At 37.1% G+C, this 17,735-nt stretch overlaps 1 protein-coding gene across 1 annotated transcript in view; it reads right to left on the bottom strand.

The window, feature by feature from the left end:
- DPYD (dihydropyrimidine dehydrogenase) overlaps positions 1-17,735 on the bottom strand; it is an 809,439-nt gene that overhangs the window by 382,521 nt on the left and 409,183 nt on the right. Inside the window, exon 13 of the mRNA XM_060026070.1 lies at positions 7,221-7,436. Within this exon, the coding sequence (XP_059882053.1) occupies positions 7,221-7,436 (216 nt within the window). The remainder of the gene's footprint in view (positions 1-7,220; positions 7,437-17,735) is intronic.

Genomic DNA, 17,735 nt, shown 5'->3' on the forward strand with positions numbered 1-17,735 from the left:
CCACCAAGCAGTCTGTCAATTGGCCACAAATGCACTAGTGAGAATAAGTAACATCACATGGGGCAAAAAAGGCCTACCCAACTGAGCCCTGACCAGATTACCAAACTATAGGATCAAGAGCAGATTACTTGTTGCTTTAAGCCACTAAATTGTGGAGTGCTTTGATATACAGCAAGAGATAAGTGATACAGAAATATCTGCTAGCCTAAAATCAAAAACATGCAGCACCAGATCTCAGATTGAGAGGCAGGAAGAGGCCTCTCTTGAAAACTCAAGAGTAGTCTGTTAGTAATCTGGAAGAATGTTAGTGGAGGCTTAAAACACAGTGTAAAAAATGCTATTGGAGACTGGGAAAGAGTGGCCTTGGGACTTCCCTGGTGGTGAACTGGTTAAGAATCCACCTGCCAATGCAGGGGATACAGGTTCGAGCCCTGGTCCAGGAAGATCCCACATGTCGCGGAGCAACTAAGCCCATGTGCCACAACTACTGAGCCTGCGCTCTAGAGCCCGCGAGCCACAACTACTGAGCCCACGTGCCACAACTACTGATGCCTGTGTGCCTAGAGCCCGGGCTCAGCAAAAAAGAGAAGCCACCGCAATGAGAAGCTCATGCACCGCAACAAAGAGCAGCCCCTGCTCGCCGCAGAGAAAGCCCGCGTGCAGCAACGAAGACCCAACGCAGCCAAATAAATAAATAAAATTAATTAATTAATTAATTTTTAAAAAAAGAGTGGCCTGTATTACGCAGTGACGGAACAAGTGGCAAGAATGTCACTGGTGATCATTCAGAAGATAGAAAATGTACATAATGCATTTGTGGATCTGACTAAAGAAATCTCTAGACAGAATGCTGAGAGTGTCAGTTGAGTGTTTCTGCCCATGTATAGTAGGGTACTGTAAGAGAGAAAAGAGTCAAATAAGGATATATTTGACTGCTAGCAAACTTAGAGTGAGTAAAGAAAAGGAGCCTAGAACTTGCCACATTGGAAAATAAAACTATTCTTCACACTTCATCTCTCCTGGAAGGAAAAAGATTTTCCAAGTAAGAAATGACCCTGGGGTAAAGATCACATCAAGAGCATTGCTATATGATACTCTGTTAGGACTTTACAAAGATTTCAATCTGGTCCTAGTAGATTCTTTCAAGTAGACAATATTGATTCTAAGAATCTTTAGGACACTGTGTCACAGCAGCAAGACATATTCAAAATGGAGAGAAGTCTGTCTCAAAAAGACTTATGGATGTAGCTTTGGGGCATGGAGTCGGCCCTTAACAGATCTGAAAAGTTTTTAAGAGAGTTTTGTGGTGACATCACTATGACCTAGGACTAAAAGAGATAATTCAAAATAAAGCGAGAAATAGGGATTCCTAACTTTCTATGGTCAGAAACAGGCTGAAAAGGCTACTCCACTGCCAACATGGACCATCAGTGGTCATTTCTAAACAAAACAAAGCAAAACAAAACTCAGAGGACAGAAGCAAGATCCCAGAAGTTAGGGCCAATAGTGGATAGGAACAATGGATTAGGGAACCACTACTAGAGAGTAGAACTGGATCTTAATTAAGTAAGGGGCCCTGACAACATGTGCCCAACTGAATTTCAAAATTGCAATGGACAAGTGATTGCTATTTTCCTTCCATTTCTTCTCTTCCTGAATGAGAGTATCTGCTGTGGTTCTCATGACCATATCATTTTATGTTGGGTGTATAGCAGATAGACAACTTGTCTTTCTATTTCACAGAACCCTGGATCAAGTGAAGGTGAACCCAAACAGCCTTATATGGGTTAGGACCTGATACAGATCACTAGATCATAGACATTGAGCCCCAAATCATGATTGGATGACATTTTGAGTGTCTTGGAACGGGGTGGATGCATTTTGCACATGGAAGGGATGTGAATTATTGTGACCAGAGGGCAAGTTACAAAGACAGCTGCAATAATCCTTCCATGCTGTATGCATGCCCCTTTGTGATATGACTTTGCTGTTCTTCCCATCAATGAGCAGATGGTATTTACCTACTTCTTGAATACAGCCATGTATATTGTACCTTGTAACTTGCTTTGTCACAGAAAGTACAGTGGAAGTGACAGTGTGTGAATTTTGAGGTCTCAGCAAGGCCTTACAGCTTCGAGTCTTGCCTTCTTAGAACACTGCTACCTTGTGAACAAGCCCAAGTTACTCTCCTTGATGCTGAGATATCAAGAGGCAAGAGAGATTATGAAGAGATGGAGAGAAGGGCCCGGCCATCTCAGCCATTACAGCAACTCTGACCAGACACATGCGTGGGGCCATCTTGCCTGTCCCCAGGCATCCCTCCAACTGACTGCAAATGCATGAATGAGCCCAGCAGACATCATGTGATGCAGAAGAACTTCCCATATGAGCTCAGCCAAACTACCAATGTACATAACTGAGTGAATAAATAATTGTTGTTCCAACTCCTGGGCTACTTATTTAGCTTTCTCAGACTATTACAGTTGATCCTTGAACAATGCAGACTTGAACTGCGTCCACTTGTATGCAGATTTTTTTCAATAATCAAGTACTACAGTACTGTATGGACCCATGGTTGGTCCAATATGCAGATGTGGAACCACAAATACGGAGGGCTGACTATAAAGTTGTAAGCAGATTTTCGACTTTGCAGGGGGTCGGTGCTCCTAACACCTGTGTTGTTCAAGGGTCGGCTGTATTTCATCTAAAAAAATTATACTATCTATCTTATTGTGAAGATTCAATGGATAACTTATGAAAAGTATTTGGCAATATCTATACATTCTAAGTAATTGATAAATGGTAGTTAGTAATGTGTGTAAAAATAATAATCATAACAACGACCTGCAATTTCAAACAACATGTTCAAGATAGTGATATAGAAGCAACTTTGGACAGAGACTGTTGTTGCCCAGGTCAAATTTCTTTTCCCTAGATGGCACTGCCTCGCCATACTTGTTAGCCTTCCTCTACGGTATTTATTTACTTGGAAGGAAAAAGAAAAAGAACGCCATATTTTAAAATCAACAATTCATTTATGTTAATAAGTTAGACTAATTTATGTCATGATGTCTCCGAGGGCAGAACTATAAAATATGGATGCAACTTATGAGAAGGCCGATTTGGGGAAATTAAAATGAATACATTTCTAAAACAGATCTTTCTATAGCTATAACAGGCTGCAGTGCCTTAAAAGATCTAGCATGTTCTGTCACTAAAGGCTACATTTCTTCTGTCAGGGCTATTGACACATAATTTGGCCAGATAATTTTTATTTCCCGTCCTAATACTGTACAATACTTATTCCGTTTTCTCAAAAATCCTCTGCATTTTAAAGGCTTAGTCAACAACCTAAATCTTAATATACAATCCATGCATTTAGAAATTCCACTGACATTTTCATTTTTAGACATGTATACATGTACTATAAAAGCAACCTGGGATATGAAAATTTTAAATTGGCCTTTTCTCCCTTGATTGAGATCAATACTCAGACCAATCCATTTTTTATGTGTTAACTGTCTGTTCATATGGCTGGAAGAAAAATAAACTCAATATGCTGTTGCCAAGAAATCTATGTATTCATTTACTAATTCATTTATCCAAAGAATATCTATGAAACATTTATCAAACTCTTCCTATACACTAAGCATCGTGCTATGTGGTATAAGATTGTATTTTATGCAAACAGTTACAATCAATACTTTGATGCCAAAGAAATAATGAAGACCCTTAAATATTTCTCAGATTCTAGTTTTCAGTATTTTATGTTGAGAGAGACTCATTATTTGTACACCTACATACCTAATTATTTGATACTTATTAAAACAAAATATATGCATTCAAGACATTTTCTTACTAAAAATAAAGTACAAGTGTACTGTAATAGCTATATATAGCTTATAAATGAAGTGAACTTCTGCTTAGGTCTGAATTTGATTTATGATAGTTAGAAACACTTCTGAGTTTATCTGGGTAGTGATGAAAATATATGCACCCTACAGTTATTCCATATTTGCAGTATATAATATGTGGCTACCTATGAGAAAAAAATTATGATATAATCAGCAAAAACAAAGTGTTTTATCTATTTCTTATCAGTATAATGCAAACACAGGTCAGGAGGTTATTTTATGTGAAATCTAAACAATTTCTAATATTCCCAGTTAAACAGAGCACTACTCTGGTTTGTCAGGACACTTTAGCTTTAATTAAGCTTGACAGATTGATTTCTCCCCTACCTTTTTAAACTTGAACTCAATATATATTTATAGTAAAATTTATACTTATATTTTAAATATTTTTATCATGATATTTCAAATATTGTCTTTATAACACATAAACAGAATCTCAAGAAAAGCAAGCTAGGTATTTTGGGACACTCTAGGAAAGTCTGATTTGGGAAGGAAAAATATAGTTAATAAAAGCCACCTTTGATGTTATTTAACACAAAAGCAAACATAGATCTTTTTATATTTGACATTAAAAATCTTATCATTTGCCTCCCTAAAGAAAGCACATACAGCTTTTATACAGACTGCACAGTAAAGAATAATAATATTTCTGTTTACTGAGATAACAACTGGCATTTCACTGTAAGTCAATGGTCTTTCATTGCTACAGCATATTAGACCTCAATCTGGCATCTACAAATGTCGAGTATAAAAAATATATATATAGGATGAAAATCAAAGCATGTTCCAAACTCCCCAAAAAAATAAAAAAAAAGGGAAACAAAGTTCACCTAAACATATTTGCTGCAGAAAGCAGTGTAATATTCAGCTGTCAATCTTGAAAAACAATGAGGGAGCCACACTGTCAGTAGGACAGGATAATAAAATCTCCAGCAGATGTTCAGGCAGGGCTCTAATTTTTACTGAACTCCCTTGGCAAGCATTTAATTTCTTTATCATATGCAAGCTCGGCAAATTGTACTTCATCAAAACTGTATTGTGAAATATTAATATTTCATATGATAACAAAACTGCATAGAATAACCTTTGTCATATTAAGAGCATCCAAATTTCAAATGTCAAGACTGAATTTTAATACATTTTAAGTAGACTCTTGAAATCGCATACTAAACTGTAATAAGGCTAATCTAAATTGGTATGCTATAATGCCACACAAATGTATAGTACATATAATACTTTAATAGATGTCTTTAGAAAGAGGCTGTGAAAAACATGTGTTTATAATACTGAGTTTTATACTACAATATTTCACCAATAAGAAAGCACAAAACTCATAAGAGAATAATAAATTCACAGAAATTTAATCACTAATTAGAGACAATATAAGAACACAAAACGAAAAGAAGTAGATCTCTATGAAGCAAAATGACTACTTTGCAAAATCAAGTACGGGAAAAAAATCATTTTTGAAAATAGAATTATATAAGCCCAAGGTGGCATTGTTATTTATGTCATTACAATCTGCACAGATACATTTAAAGTAGTTTTTGCACAAATATTTTGTTGTACGCACCATCAAAGTAAGTAAAGTGGAGCTTCCTAAAACCCCCGTCATTATATTTTATGTGCCAACTTTAATTTGCATTTGTCTATAACTCTCCTTTTGAACCAGCATCACAGACTTCTGAATTGGTAGATTAAATTCAAATTGGAGTTTCAGAAGGAAGTTAGCTCCCACATTTATTTCTGCTGGTGATCCTAATAAAGGCAACTGCTCTTAGGTTATTGAAAGAGACAGCTTCACAAATCAATGCATGTCACCAACAGAGCAAAGACAGATGTCTCTGATTAATCAGAATTCAATTTTTGTAAGCAAACAGGAAGTTCAAAGCAAACACTTTTTTTCCCCTACAATTCTTCCCTTATACCTGATTAGCCACCTATTTCTGTTTACATATAAAATTTTTTAAATAGCATAACTAAAATAGTCATTAAGTGATATCAGAGACTCAGTTTTTCTCAACGATTAAACATTTGATTATAGCTTCCAAGTAATTCTTAAGGAAGAATTGAAATAAAAACAAATGTATTGTCAGTATTCTACAAGGTTGTAAACAATTGATTAATGATATTCTAAAGCTAAATCCAATATGTTGTTTATTTTTACACTTTGTTTAACCAAAGTATTTCTAAGTATTCAGCCAATTTATGAAGAAACCTCCCTTTAGCTATTTAAACATAAAAATATTTAACCTTTTTTTTCATGCACTAGTTTTCTAACTTTTGAGGATTCTCTAGATATTCTTGATCACACTTACACATAGCATCTTGTAAAGCTGTCAGAATAAAACAGCTGTGATGGTTTAGCCATAATAACGCCAGCTATTGATCCTAGTAAGAGGTGAAAGAAGAGAATGTGCTTAATGGGGCATATTTCTTGCGTATTATTTTCTTTGCCTAAGGATAAGGCTGATTTAAATAATGATACTCTTTTCTCAGTCAGTAGATACACACATTCTTATACATTAATTATTACTAACTACTGGTAAGTACTAAATATATCGATAGGTGTAGCATTTAAAATTTTATCAATAAAGGGCCTAAAAATGTTAAATTTTGCTGCTTTTTTCTAATCCAAAACCGTGTAAGGATGCAACCCTCTACTGCATAAATTATTCCACTTTGAAAACATACACTTCTATGCTTTCTGTACTTTAAAGAATCAATCTGAACTTTAATATGTAGTTTATTTTCTACTAAGTATGTCCACTTGCATTGTGAGTACAAAGTCATAATATCAAATTAAACTCAGGTATTGTATTTGGGGAAAGGTTTCTGTATTTAAAAATTCAAGAAGAATCTTATTCCCAGCACCAGTAATTTACAATAAGTGATTTTTTTTGGCACGGCTTTGATTCCAGGATTATGTGCAAATAAAATTCATTGTCTCTCTAACTTTGAGTTGAGGCATATGTCCTCATTCACATACATCCAGAAATCACAAAACAATTAATAATGCCGACATAAGAATAAGTAAGTTTGTGATTATTAAATGAAATAGACACTCTGTAGTATTTATATTTTTGATGCTTCTTAGACAAAACACAATGAAAACTCTATGCCATTCCCCCTCCATGGGACAGAAGGAATAGAAGGAAATTAAAGACTCATTTGTAATAATAGGTTTTATCCAGTAGTTTAATAATAGTTATTTATAGGTCAGAAAAATCTTTCCATTATAATATTTATGCCCTAATTAAAATACATGATAGATATTTAAACATGACTTCAAAAATAATTTCTTACCTTATCAAGAGAGAAAGTTTTGGTCAGAGCAAAGCCCCATCCAGCTTCAAAAGCTCTACGAATCATTGATGAACTGCTAGTTGGAGTTGCACTGGCAAGACCAAAAGGATTTGTAAACTTCAATCCAGCCATTTCCACACTAATGTCCACCAGATCAATAGGAGTATAAAAGAGGGGTAGTTGAGGCGTGGCAGAAACTGAAGCTCCATATTGTGACTGCGAAAAAACAAATAGCCAATAATTATTCTTGTATCACATCTGATTTTCCCATATAATCTTTTACGAAAATCACTTCAACACAGCATTTAAATTAATATAGATTACATCGGTCTGTTTGGAGTGATGAAAATTAGCAAAAAAGTCAGTTAGCAGAGAACCAAATTCATATAATATCATTTTTTCTAATTTAAAAAGTAGTTTAGAGAGTACTAATGGAAATAATATCAATTAAATAAACAATAAAACTACACTTAAAACATTCTGAGATTCAAACACAAAAGGGAGTAATTTCAGAATTTATCTCCTTGGTCCCATTAGCCCAACCTTTTTGTACTTAATTTGTGGAAATGTCTTTAGTGCTCAGAGATAAGGGCAACAGCAAGTCAGGAGTCCTAAATTCAATTTCCAGTAACCTCACTCTATTTATGAGATTTTAGGAAAGCCACCTAACACATCCTTTCCTTTTCTTCTTTACCGTTTTCAGTACAGCAGCATGAATGCTGGTTGCCTAATTTCCTACCTCCTAGGGATCCTGGAAAATGCAGGAGATCAAAAGCCACAGGGAGACATCTAATTTGGAAAGTGGGTAATGTATTCATGTGCACGAGGGGACTTTCTTCAGAAACCAAACAGGTACCAAACAGTATAGAAATTTCAACTGTAATCTCTCAAAACTGTAAAACTACCTTTGTTAAATGAACAGTTAAAAGCAACTTTGCATTACTGGAAAGATTCAATCAAAAAACCCTTTACAAAGTGCATGGCCCACTGAAACACAGTAGGTGCTTGCTAAATGTTGTCTCTCTGATTGCAGAGGTTATTGAACATTTCATCAGGTCTTTTGTTTGTAAAATGTCTCTGTCTCTGAGGAGCTTCAAGATGGCGGAAGGGTAAGATGTGGAGATCACCTTCCTCCCCACAAATACATCAGAAATACATCTACATGTGGAACAACTCCTACAGAATACCTACTGAATGCTGGTAAAAGGCCTCACACCTCCCAAAAGGCAAGAAACACCCCACATACCTGGGTAGGGCAAAAGAAAAAACAGAGACAAAAGAATAGGGACGGGACCTGCACCAGTGGGAGGGAGCTGTAAAGGAGGAAAGGTTTCCACACACTAGGAAGCCCCTTTGCGGGTGGAGACAGCAGGTGGCGGAGGGGGAAACAGAACCACGGAGGAGAGCACAGCAACAGGGGTGCAGGGGGCAAAGCGGTGAGATTCCCGCACAGAGGATCGGTGCCGACCGGCACTCACCAGCCCAAGAGGCTTGTCTGCTCACCCGCCGGGGCAGGCGGGGCTGCGAGCTGAGGCTCGGGCTTCGGTCGGAGCGCAGGGAGAGGACTGGGGTTGGCGGTGTGAACACAGCCTGCAGGGGCTTAGTGCGCCACGGCTGGCCGGAAGGGAGTCCAGGGAAAAGTCTGGACCTTCCGAAGAGGCAAGAGACTTTTTCTTCCCTCTTTGTTTCCTGGTGCGCAAGGAGAGAGGATTAAGAGCACGGCTTAAAGGAGCCCCAGAGACGGGCGCGAGCCGTGGCTATCAGAGCGTACCCCAAAGACGGTCATGAGACGCTAAGGCCGCTGCTGCCGCCACCAAGAAGCCTGTGTGCAAGCACAGGTCACTATCCACACCTCCCTCCCGGGAGCCTGTGCAGCCCGCCACTGCCAGGGTCCCGTGATCCAAGGACAACTTTCCCAGGAGAACACATGGAGTGCCTCAGGCTGGTGTAACGTTATGCCGGCCTCTGCCGCCACAGGCTCACCCCACATCCGCACCCCTCCCTCCCCCCGGCCTGAGTGAGCCAGAGCCCCCGAAGCAGCTGCTCCTTTAACCCCATCCTGTCTAAGCAAAGAAGAGATGCCCACAGGTGACCTACAAGTGGTGGTGGGGGGGCGAATCCAAAGCTGAACCCCGGGAGCTGTGCAAAAAAAGAAGAGAAAGGGAAATCTCTCCCAGCAGCCTCAGGAGCAGCGGATTAAATCTCCACAATCTACTTGATGTACCCTGCGTCTCTGGAATACCTGAATAGACAATGAATCATCCCAAATTGAGGAGGTGGACTTTGGGAGCAATGATATATATATATATTCTTTTTCCCTATTTCTCTTTTTGTGAGGGTGTATGCGTATGTTTCTGTGTGTGATTTTGTCTGTATAGCTTTGCTTTTACCATTTATCCTAGGGTTCTGTCTGTCCACTTTTTTTTTTTTGTAATACTTTTCAGCATTTGTTATCATTGGTGATTTTGTTTTTTGGTTTGGTTGTTCTTTCTTTCTTTTTTTAATTACATTAAAATATTTTTTGTAACTATTTTTTGTTTTTTATTATAATATTTTTTTTAAAAAACCTTTTCTTTCTGCCTTTTATTCTGAGCTGTGTGGATGACAGGCTCTTGGTGATCCAGCCAGGCCTCAGGGCTGTGCCTCTGAGGTGGGAGAGCCAAGTTCAGCACATTGGTCCACCAGAGACCTCCCAGCTCCACGTAACATCAAATGGCAAAAATCTCCCAGAGATCTCCATCTCAACACCAAGACCCAGTTCCACTCAACGATCAGCAAGTTACAGTGCTGGACACCCTATGCCAAACAACTAGCAAGACAGGAACATAACCCCACCCATTAGCAGAGAGACTGCCTAAAATAATAATAAAGCCATAGACACACCAAAACACAGCACCAGACGTGGACCTGCCCACCAGAAAGACAAGATCCAGCCTCATTGACCAGGACACAGGCATTGGTCCCCTCCACCAGGAAGCCTAAACCTACTGAACCAACCTTAGCCACTGGGGGTAGACACCAAAAACAATGGGAACTATGAACCTGCAGCCTGCAAGAAGGAGACGTCAAACACAGTAAGTTAAGCAAAATGAGAAGACAAAGAAACACATAGCAGATGAAGGAGCAAGGTAAAAACCCAGCAGACCTAACAAATGAAGAGGAAATAGGCAGTGTACCTGAAAAAGAATTCAGAATAATGATAGGAAATATGATCCAAAATCTTGGAAATAGAATGGAGAAAATAGAAGAAACGATAACAAGATCTAGAAGAACTAAAGAGCAAACAAACAATCATGAGCAACACAATAAATGAAATTAAAAATTCTCTAGAAGGGATCAATAGCAGAACAACCGAGGCAGAAAAACGGATAAGTGACCTAGAAGATAAAAGAGTGGAAATAACTACTGCAGAGCAGAATAAAGAAAAAAAAGAAAGAATTGAGGACAGTATCAGAGAACTCTGGGACAATATTAAACAAACCAACATTCGAATTATAGGGGTCCCAGAAGAAGAAGAGAAAAAGAAAGGAACTGAGAAAATATTTGAAGAGATTATAGTCGAAAAATTCCCTAATATGTGAAAGGAAATAGTTAATCAAGTAAGTCCAGGAAGGACAGAGAATCCCATACATGATAATTCCAAGGAGAAGTACACCTTCAAGACACATATTAATCAAACTATCAAAAATTGAATACAAAGAAAAAATATTAAAAGAAGCAAGGGAAAAACAACAAATAACATACAAGGGAATCCCCATAAGGTTAACAGCTGATCTTTCAGCAGAAACGCTGCAAGCCAGAAGGGAGTGGCAGGACCTATTTAAAGTGATGAAAGGGAAAAACCTACAACCAAGATTACTCTATCCAACAAGGATCTCATTCAAAGTTGATGGAGAAATTAAAAACTTTACAGACAAGGAAAAGATAAGAGAATTCAGCACAACCAAGTCAGTTTTAAAACAAATGCTAAAGGATCTTCTCCAAGCAGGAAACACAAGAGAAGGAAAAGACCTACAATAACAAACCCAAAACAAGAAGAAAATGGTAACAGGAACATACATATCAATAATTACCTTAAATGTAAATGGATTAAATGCTCTAACCAAAACACATAGACTGGCTGAAGAGATACAAAAACCAGAGCTGTATATACGCTGTCTACAAGAGACCCACTTCAGACCTAGGGACACATACAAAGTGAGGGCATGGAAAAAGATATTCCATGCAAATGGAAATCAAAACAAAGCTGGAGTAGCAATTCTCATATCAGACAAAATAGACTCTAAAACAAAAACTATTACAAGAGACAAAGAATGATGCTACATAATGATCAAGGGATCAATCCAAGAAGAAGATATAACAATTATAAATATTTATGCACCCAACATAGGAGCACCTCAATACATAAGGCAAACACTAACAGCCATGAAAGGGGAAATCGACAGTAACACAATCATAGTAGGGGACTTTAACACCCCACTTTCACCCATGGACAGACCATCCAAAAAGAAAATAAATAAGGAAACACAAGCTTTAAATGCTACATTAAACAAGATAGACTGAAATGATATTTATAGGACATTCCATCCAAAAAAAACAATACACTTTCTTCTCAAGTCCTCATGGAACATTCTCCAGGATAGATCATATCCTGGGTCACAAATCAAGCCTTGTTAAATTTAAGAAAATTGAAATTGTATCAAATATCTTTTCTGACCACAACGCTATGAGACTAGATATCAATTACAGGAAAAATCTGGAAAAAATACAAACACAGGGAGGCTAAACAATACACTACTTAATAACCAAGAAATCACTGAAGAAATCAAAGAGGAAATCAAAAAATACCTAGAAACAAATGACAATGAAAACAGGACGACTCAAAACCTGTGGGATGCAGCAAAAGCAGTTCTAATAGGGAAGTCTATAGCAATACAATCCTACCTTAAGAAACAAGAAACATCTCAAATAGACAACCTAGCCTTACACCTAAAGCAATTAGAGAAAGAAGAACAAAAAAACTCCAAAATTAGCAGAAGGGAAGAAATTATCAAGATCAGATCAGAAATAAATGAAAAAGAAATGAAGGAAACGATAGCAAAAATCAATAAAACTAAAAGATGATTTTTTGAGAAGATAAACAAAACTGATAAACCATTAGCCAGACTCATCAAGAAAAAAATGGAGAAGACTCAAATCAACAGAATTAAACATGAAAAAGGAGAAGTAACAACTGACACTGCAGAAATACAAAGAATCATGAGAGATTACTACAAGCAACTATATGCCAATAAAATGGACAACCTGGAAGAAATTGGACAAATTCTTAGAAAAGCACAACCTCTGAGACTGAACCAGGAAGAAGTAGAAAATATAAACAGACCAATCACAAGCACTGAAATTGAAACTGTGATTAAAAATCTTCCAACAAACAAAAACCTAGGATCAGATGGCTTCACAGGCAAATTCTATCAAACCTTTAGAGAAGAGCTAACACCTATCCTTCTCAAACTTTTCCAAAATATAGCAGAGGGAGTAACACTCCCAAACTCATTCTATGAGGCCACCATCACCCTGATACCAAAACCAGACAAAGATGTCACAAAACAACAAAACTACAGACCAATATCATTGATGAACTTAGATGCAAAAATCCTCAACAAAATACCAGCAAACAGAATCCAACAGCACATTAAAAGGACCATACACCATGATAAAGTGGGGTTCATCCCAGGAATGCAAAGATTCTTCAATATACGGAAATCAATCAATGTGATACACCATCTTAACAAATTGAAGGAGAAAAAACATATGATCATCTCAATAGATGCAGAGAAAGCTTTCGACAAAATTCAACACCGATTTATGACAAAAAACCTCCAGAAAGTAGGCATAGAGTGAACATATCTCAACATAATAAAGGCCATATATGACAAACCCACAGCCAACATCATCCTCAAAGGTGAAAAACTGAAACTATTTCCACTTAGTTCAGGAAGAAGACAAGGTTGCCCACTCTCACCACTATTATTCAACATAGTTTTGGAAGTTTTAGCCACAGCAATCAGAGACGAAAAAGAAATAACAGGAATCCAAATTGGAAAAGAAAATAAAGCTGTCACTGTTTGCAGATGACATGATAATATACATACAGAATCCTAAAGATGCTACCAGAAAACTACTAGAGGTATAATCAGTGAATTTGGTAAAGTAGCAGGATACAAAATTAATGCACAGAAATCTCTTGCATTCCTATACACTAATGATGAAAAATCTGAAAGAGAAATTTAGGAAACACTACCATTTACAACTGCAGTAAAAAGAATAAAATACCTAGGACTAAACCTACCTAAAGAGACAAAAGACATGTATGCAGAAAATTATAAGACACTGATGAAAGAAATTAAAGATGATACAAATAGATGGCGAGATATACCATGTTCTTGGATTGTAAGAATCAACATTGTGAAAATGACTCTACTAACCAAAGCAATCTACAGATTCAATGCAATCCCTATCAAACTACCACTGGCATTTTTCACAGAACTAGAACAAAAAATTTCACAATTTGTATGGAAACACAAAAGACCCTGAATAGAAAAAGCAATCTTGAGAATGAAAAACGGAGCTGGAGGAATCAGGCTCCCTGATTTCAGACTACACTACAAAGCTACAGTAATCAAGACAGTATGGTACTAGCACAAAAACAGAAATATAGATCCATGGAACAGGATAGAAAGCTCAGGGATAAACCCACGCACATATAGTCACCTTATCTTTGATAAAGGAGGCAAGAATATAGAATGGAGAAAAGACATCCTCTTCTAAAAGTGGTGCTGGGAAAACTGGACAGGTACATGTAAAAATAAAGAAATTAGACACTCCCTAACAGCATACACAAAAATAAACTCAAAATGGATTAAGGACCTATATGTAAGGCCAGAAACTATCAAACTCTTAGAGGAAAACATAGGCAGAACACTCTATGACATAAATCACAGCAAGATCCTTTTTGACCCACCTCCTAGAGAAATGGAAATAAAAATAAACAAATGGGACCTAATGAAACTTAAAAGCTTTTACACAGCAAAGGAAACCATAAACAAGATGAAAAGACAACCCTCAGAATGGGAGAAAATATTAGCAATTGAAGCAACTGACAACAGATTAATCTCCAAAATTTACAAGCAGCTCATACAGCTCAATATCAAAAAACAAACAACCAATCCAAAAATGGGCAGAAGACCTAAATAGATATTTCTCCAGCAAAGATATACACATTGCCAACAAACACATGAAAGAATGCTCAACATCATTAATCATTAGAGAAATGCAAATCAAAACTACAATGCGATATCATCTCACACTGGTCAGAATGGCTCTCATGAAAAAAATCTACAAACAATTAATGCTGGAGAGGATGTGGAGAAAAGGGAACCCTGATACACTGTTGGTGGGAATGTAAATTGATACAGCCACTATGGAGAACAGCATGGAGGTTCCTTAAAAAACTAAAAATAGAACTACCATATGACCCAGCAATCCCACTACTGCGCGTATACCCTGAGAAAACCGTAATTCAAAAAGATTCATGTACCACAATGTTCATTGCAGCTCTGTTTACAATAGCCAGGACTTGGAAGCAACCTAAGTGTCCATCGACAGATGAATGGATAAAGAAGATGTGGCACGTATATACAATGGAATATTACTCAGCCATAAAAAGAAACAAAATTGAGTTATTTTGAGGTGGATGGACCTAGAGTCTGTCATACAGAGTGAAGTAAGTCAAGAAAGAGAAAAACAAATTCCGCATGCTAACACATACATATGGAATCTAAAAAAAAATGGTCATGAAGAACCTAGGGGCAAGACGGGAATAACGATGCAGACCTACTAGAGGATGGACTTGCGGACATGGGGAGGGGCAAGGGTAAGCTGGGACAAAGTGACAGAGTGGTAGTGTATATATAGACATATATACACTACCAAATGTAAAATAGATAGCTTGTGGGAAGCAGTCGCATAGCACAGGGAGATCAGCTCATTGCTTTGTAACCAGCTAGAGGGGTGGGCTAGGCAGTGTGGGAGGGAGGGAGACGCAAGAGGGCAGAGATATGGGGATATATGTATATGTATAACTGATTCACTTCGTTATAAAGCAGAAACTAACACACCATTGTAAAGCAATTAGACTCCAATAAAAATGTAAAAAAAAAAAAGTATCTGTCTCTCTCTTTCTCTTCCTCCTTCCCTTTCTCTCTGTTTATCTCTGAAAGACAAATAATACTGGCAAATATAAAGAGGATGAATTTTCTCAGCCAAAGTGGTTACTGAATGGACAGGTCTAGTTAATTGTAAGTTAGAACTCTTTTCTCTTGTGAATCATCACTCAAAAGTTGTTTGAGCAGAACTTTAATTTTACAGGAATGTGTCTTATGTAGATAAAGATTGCCATGACCTGCATAAAAATTATTTCTAGACCGCCACCATTTATAATGCAAAGTTAAGTTCACGTAATATGTAAAAAGGCATCAAACTTGTCAATTGAAAGACTAATGTGTCTCTGGTGCCTGCAAAGAGGTACCTGATGGCATCTAGCCTTCAGCTGTGGCAGGCATCTTCTGCCAACAATGTTCTGGGTTTCAAGGGACATTTCTGAATGTTGTGCAGTCCTATTGTGAGCACAATGTCTTCTGTTCTCACGTGGATGGCAATACTATTAAAAGGATTATTAGCAAAGACAAAAGTTATAATGTATAATATAAGGAAGTGAGGGATAATCAGAGTCATGTTAATTTGAGGTGTGTGTCTGTCTGTGTCTGTGTGAGTATGTACAGGGATAGGTGAGGAAATAAACATCTTCAGTGAGATTTTTTTAGCTCTGAATAATCATAATTTAAATTGAATCAAGGAACTTCAAGGTTAGACTATGGAAGAATTTCCTGACACCACAATTTGGTTAACACCAGGGAAATTTTAGAAGCCCCTTCCATGTTTGAGGAGCCTTAGAAACTTTGGGCAATCTTTGATCTGATGATGATAGCAGAAATACTTATGTTTCCATGTTCATTATTAGGTGAGGTGAATGACTCCACATTTTCTCCTTTTTTCATGGCTTTGTACTGAAATAACTAATCTCTTCAATCTCACAGATGAATTTTAGTTTTTCAATAATTACAGCTATATAGCATTAGACAATAGCCCAAGGACGTAGATATATATGTGTAGTTTAACTTGCATTTCTTAATTTACGTAGTTTTAAATACATAAAGCATTGCTTTGGAATTCTTAAGAAGGCTGCTGCCTTAATATTTAGAAAGGGAATGATGTGGCCAAACTCTGCAAGATTTTCCTTAAGCTTCAAAACAAAATCGAAAAGCAAACAACAAAACAAATAACAAAAAAATCAATAAACACACAAATGTCAAATGAGCAGTATACTTTCTTATAAAAATGTATATTTTATTTCATTGACAAAACTACTACTGATGTATATGCAGATATGACATAACCTAAAATCTTTAGTTGTAATAGGCAGTCTTTTTTCATATTGTACATACAGGGCTATTTTTTTGTTTTGTCTTTGTGCCTTTTTACCACAGTGTGGTGCTACAGCAAACCAGTCTGGTCAACCTCACACTATACTCAAGCCTTAATGTACGCTTCATTTTCTGAAATTTAAAAGCTTGTTCCCCTCTGCACCCTTGCTCAGGGAACTTAAGCATCTCAGATTTCAGCTCTCACCACAAGGCTAGTTCCTCCCAAATCCAAATTGCAACCTCCAAATTCAGATTTCCAAGAGACTTCAAGACCTTTGGATGTGGATGCTTTGTCATTAATTCAAACTCAACTCCTTCAAAATGTACCTCATCGTACATTCCCTTCTAAAGAATATGTTATTCAAATTTTCAATTTCAGACTGTATTATTTTTCCAGTCATCTGATAGTGTTAGTAAGCAATGAATGTAAGAAACAACCTAGATGTTGAATAATGAGGACTAGCTCCCCAATGATGCAACTGTACAAAGAATGTTATACTGGTGTCAGGAATGACACAGAAAAAAAGAATGTATTGACATAGAAGAGTGATTATCCTGTAATAAGTGAAAAAATTAGTGATGAACAAAACAGACAAGGTCTCTGGAGCTTACATACAGAAAAATGTAAATAAAACTACCCACCAACCAACTGAACACAAAATTAAAACCACAGATCATTCATCACACTGTCACTTGTCTCCATGCATTATCTTAGGTATTCCGACTAGCCTGAAATATAACCTAACACTTTCTTCACCCATCAAGCTCCTAATCATCCTTCGAAACTCAACTCATTCATGCAAGAATATGCTTCCTGGGGCATTTCCTTAATAGACTTCATATAGTTGTCTAAAGTAGCTGACTCTTTTCTTTGATATTTTATCATTTAAAATATGGCTGTACCTCAGTAGTCATCATACTGTGCAGTACATGTTGATTTTCTCTTCAAACAGAGCATAAGCTCCTTGAAGGC

This window comes from Delphinus delphis, chromosome 1 (assembly GCF_949987515.2).
Source record: "Delphinus delphis chromosome 1, mDelDel1.2, whole genome shotgun sequence".
NCBI classification, from domain to species: Eukaryota; Metazoa; Chordata; class Mammalia; order Artiodactyla; family Delphinidae; genus Delphinus; species Delphinus delphis.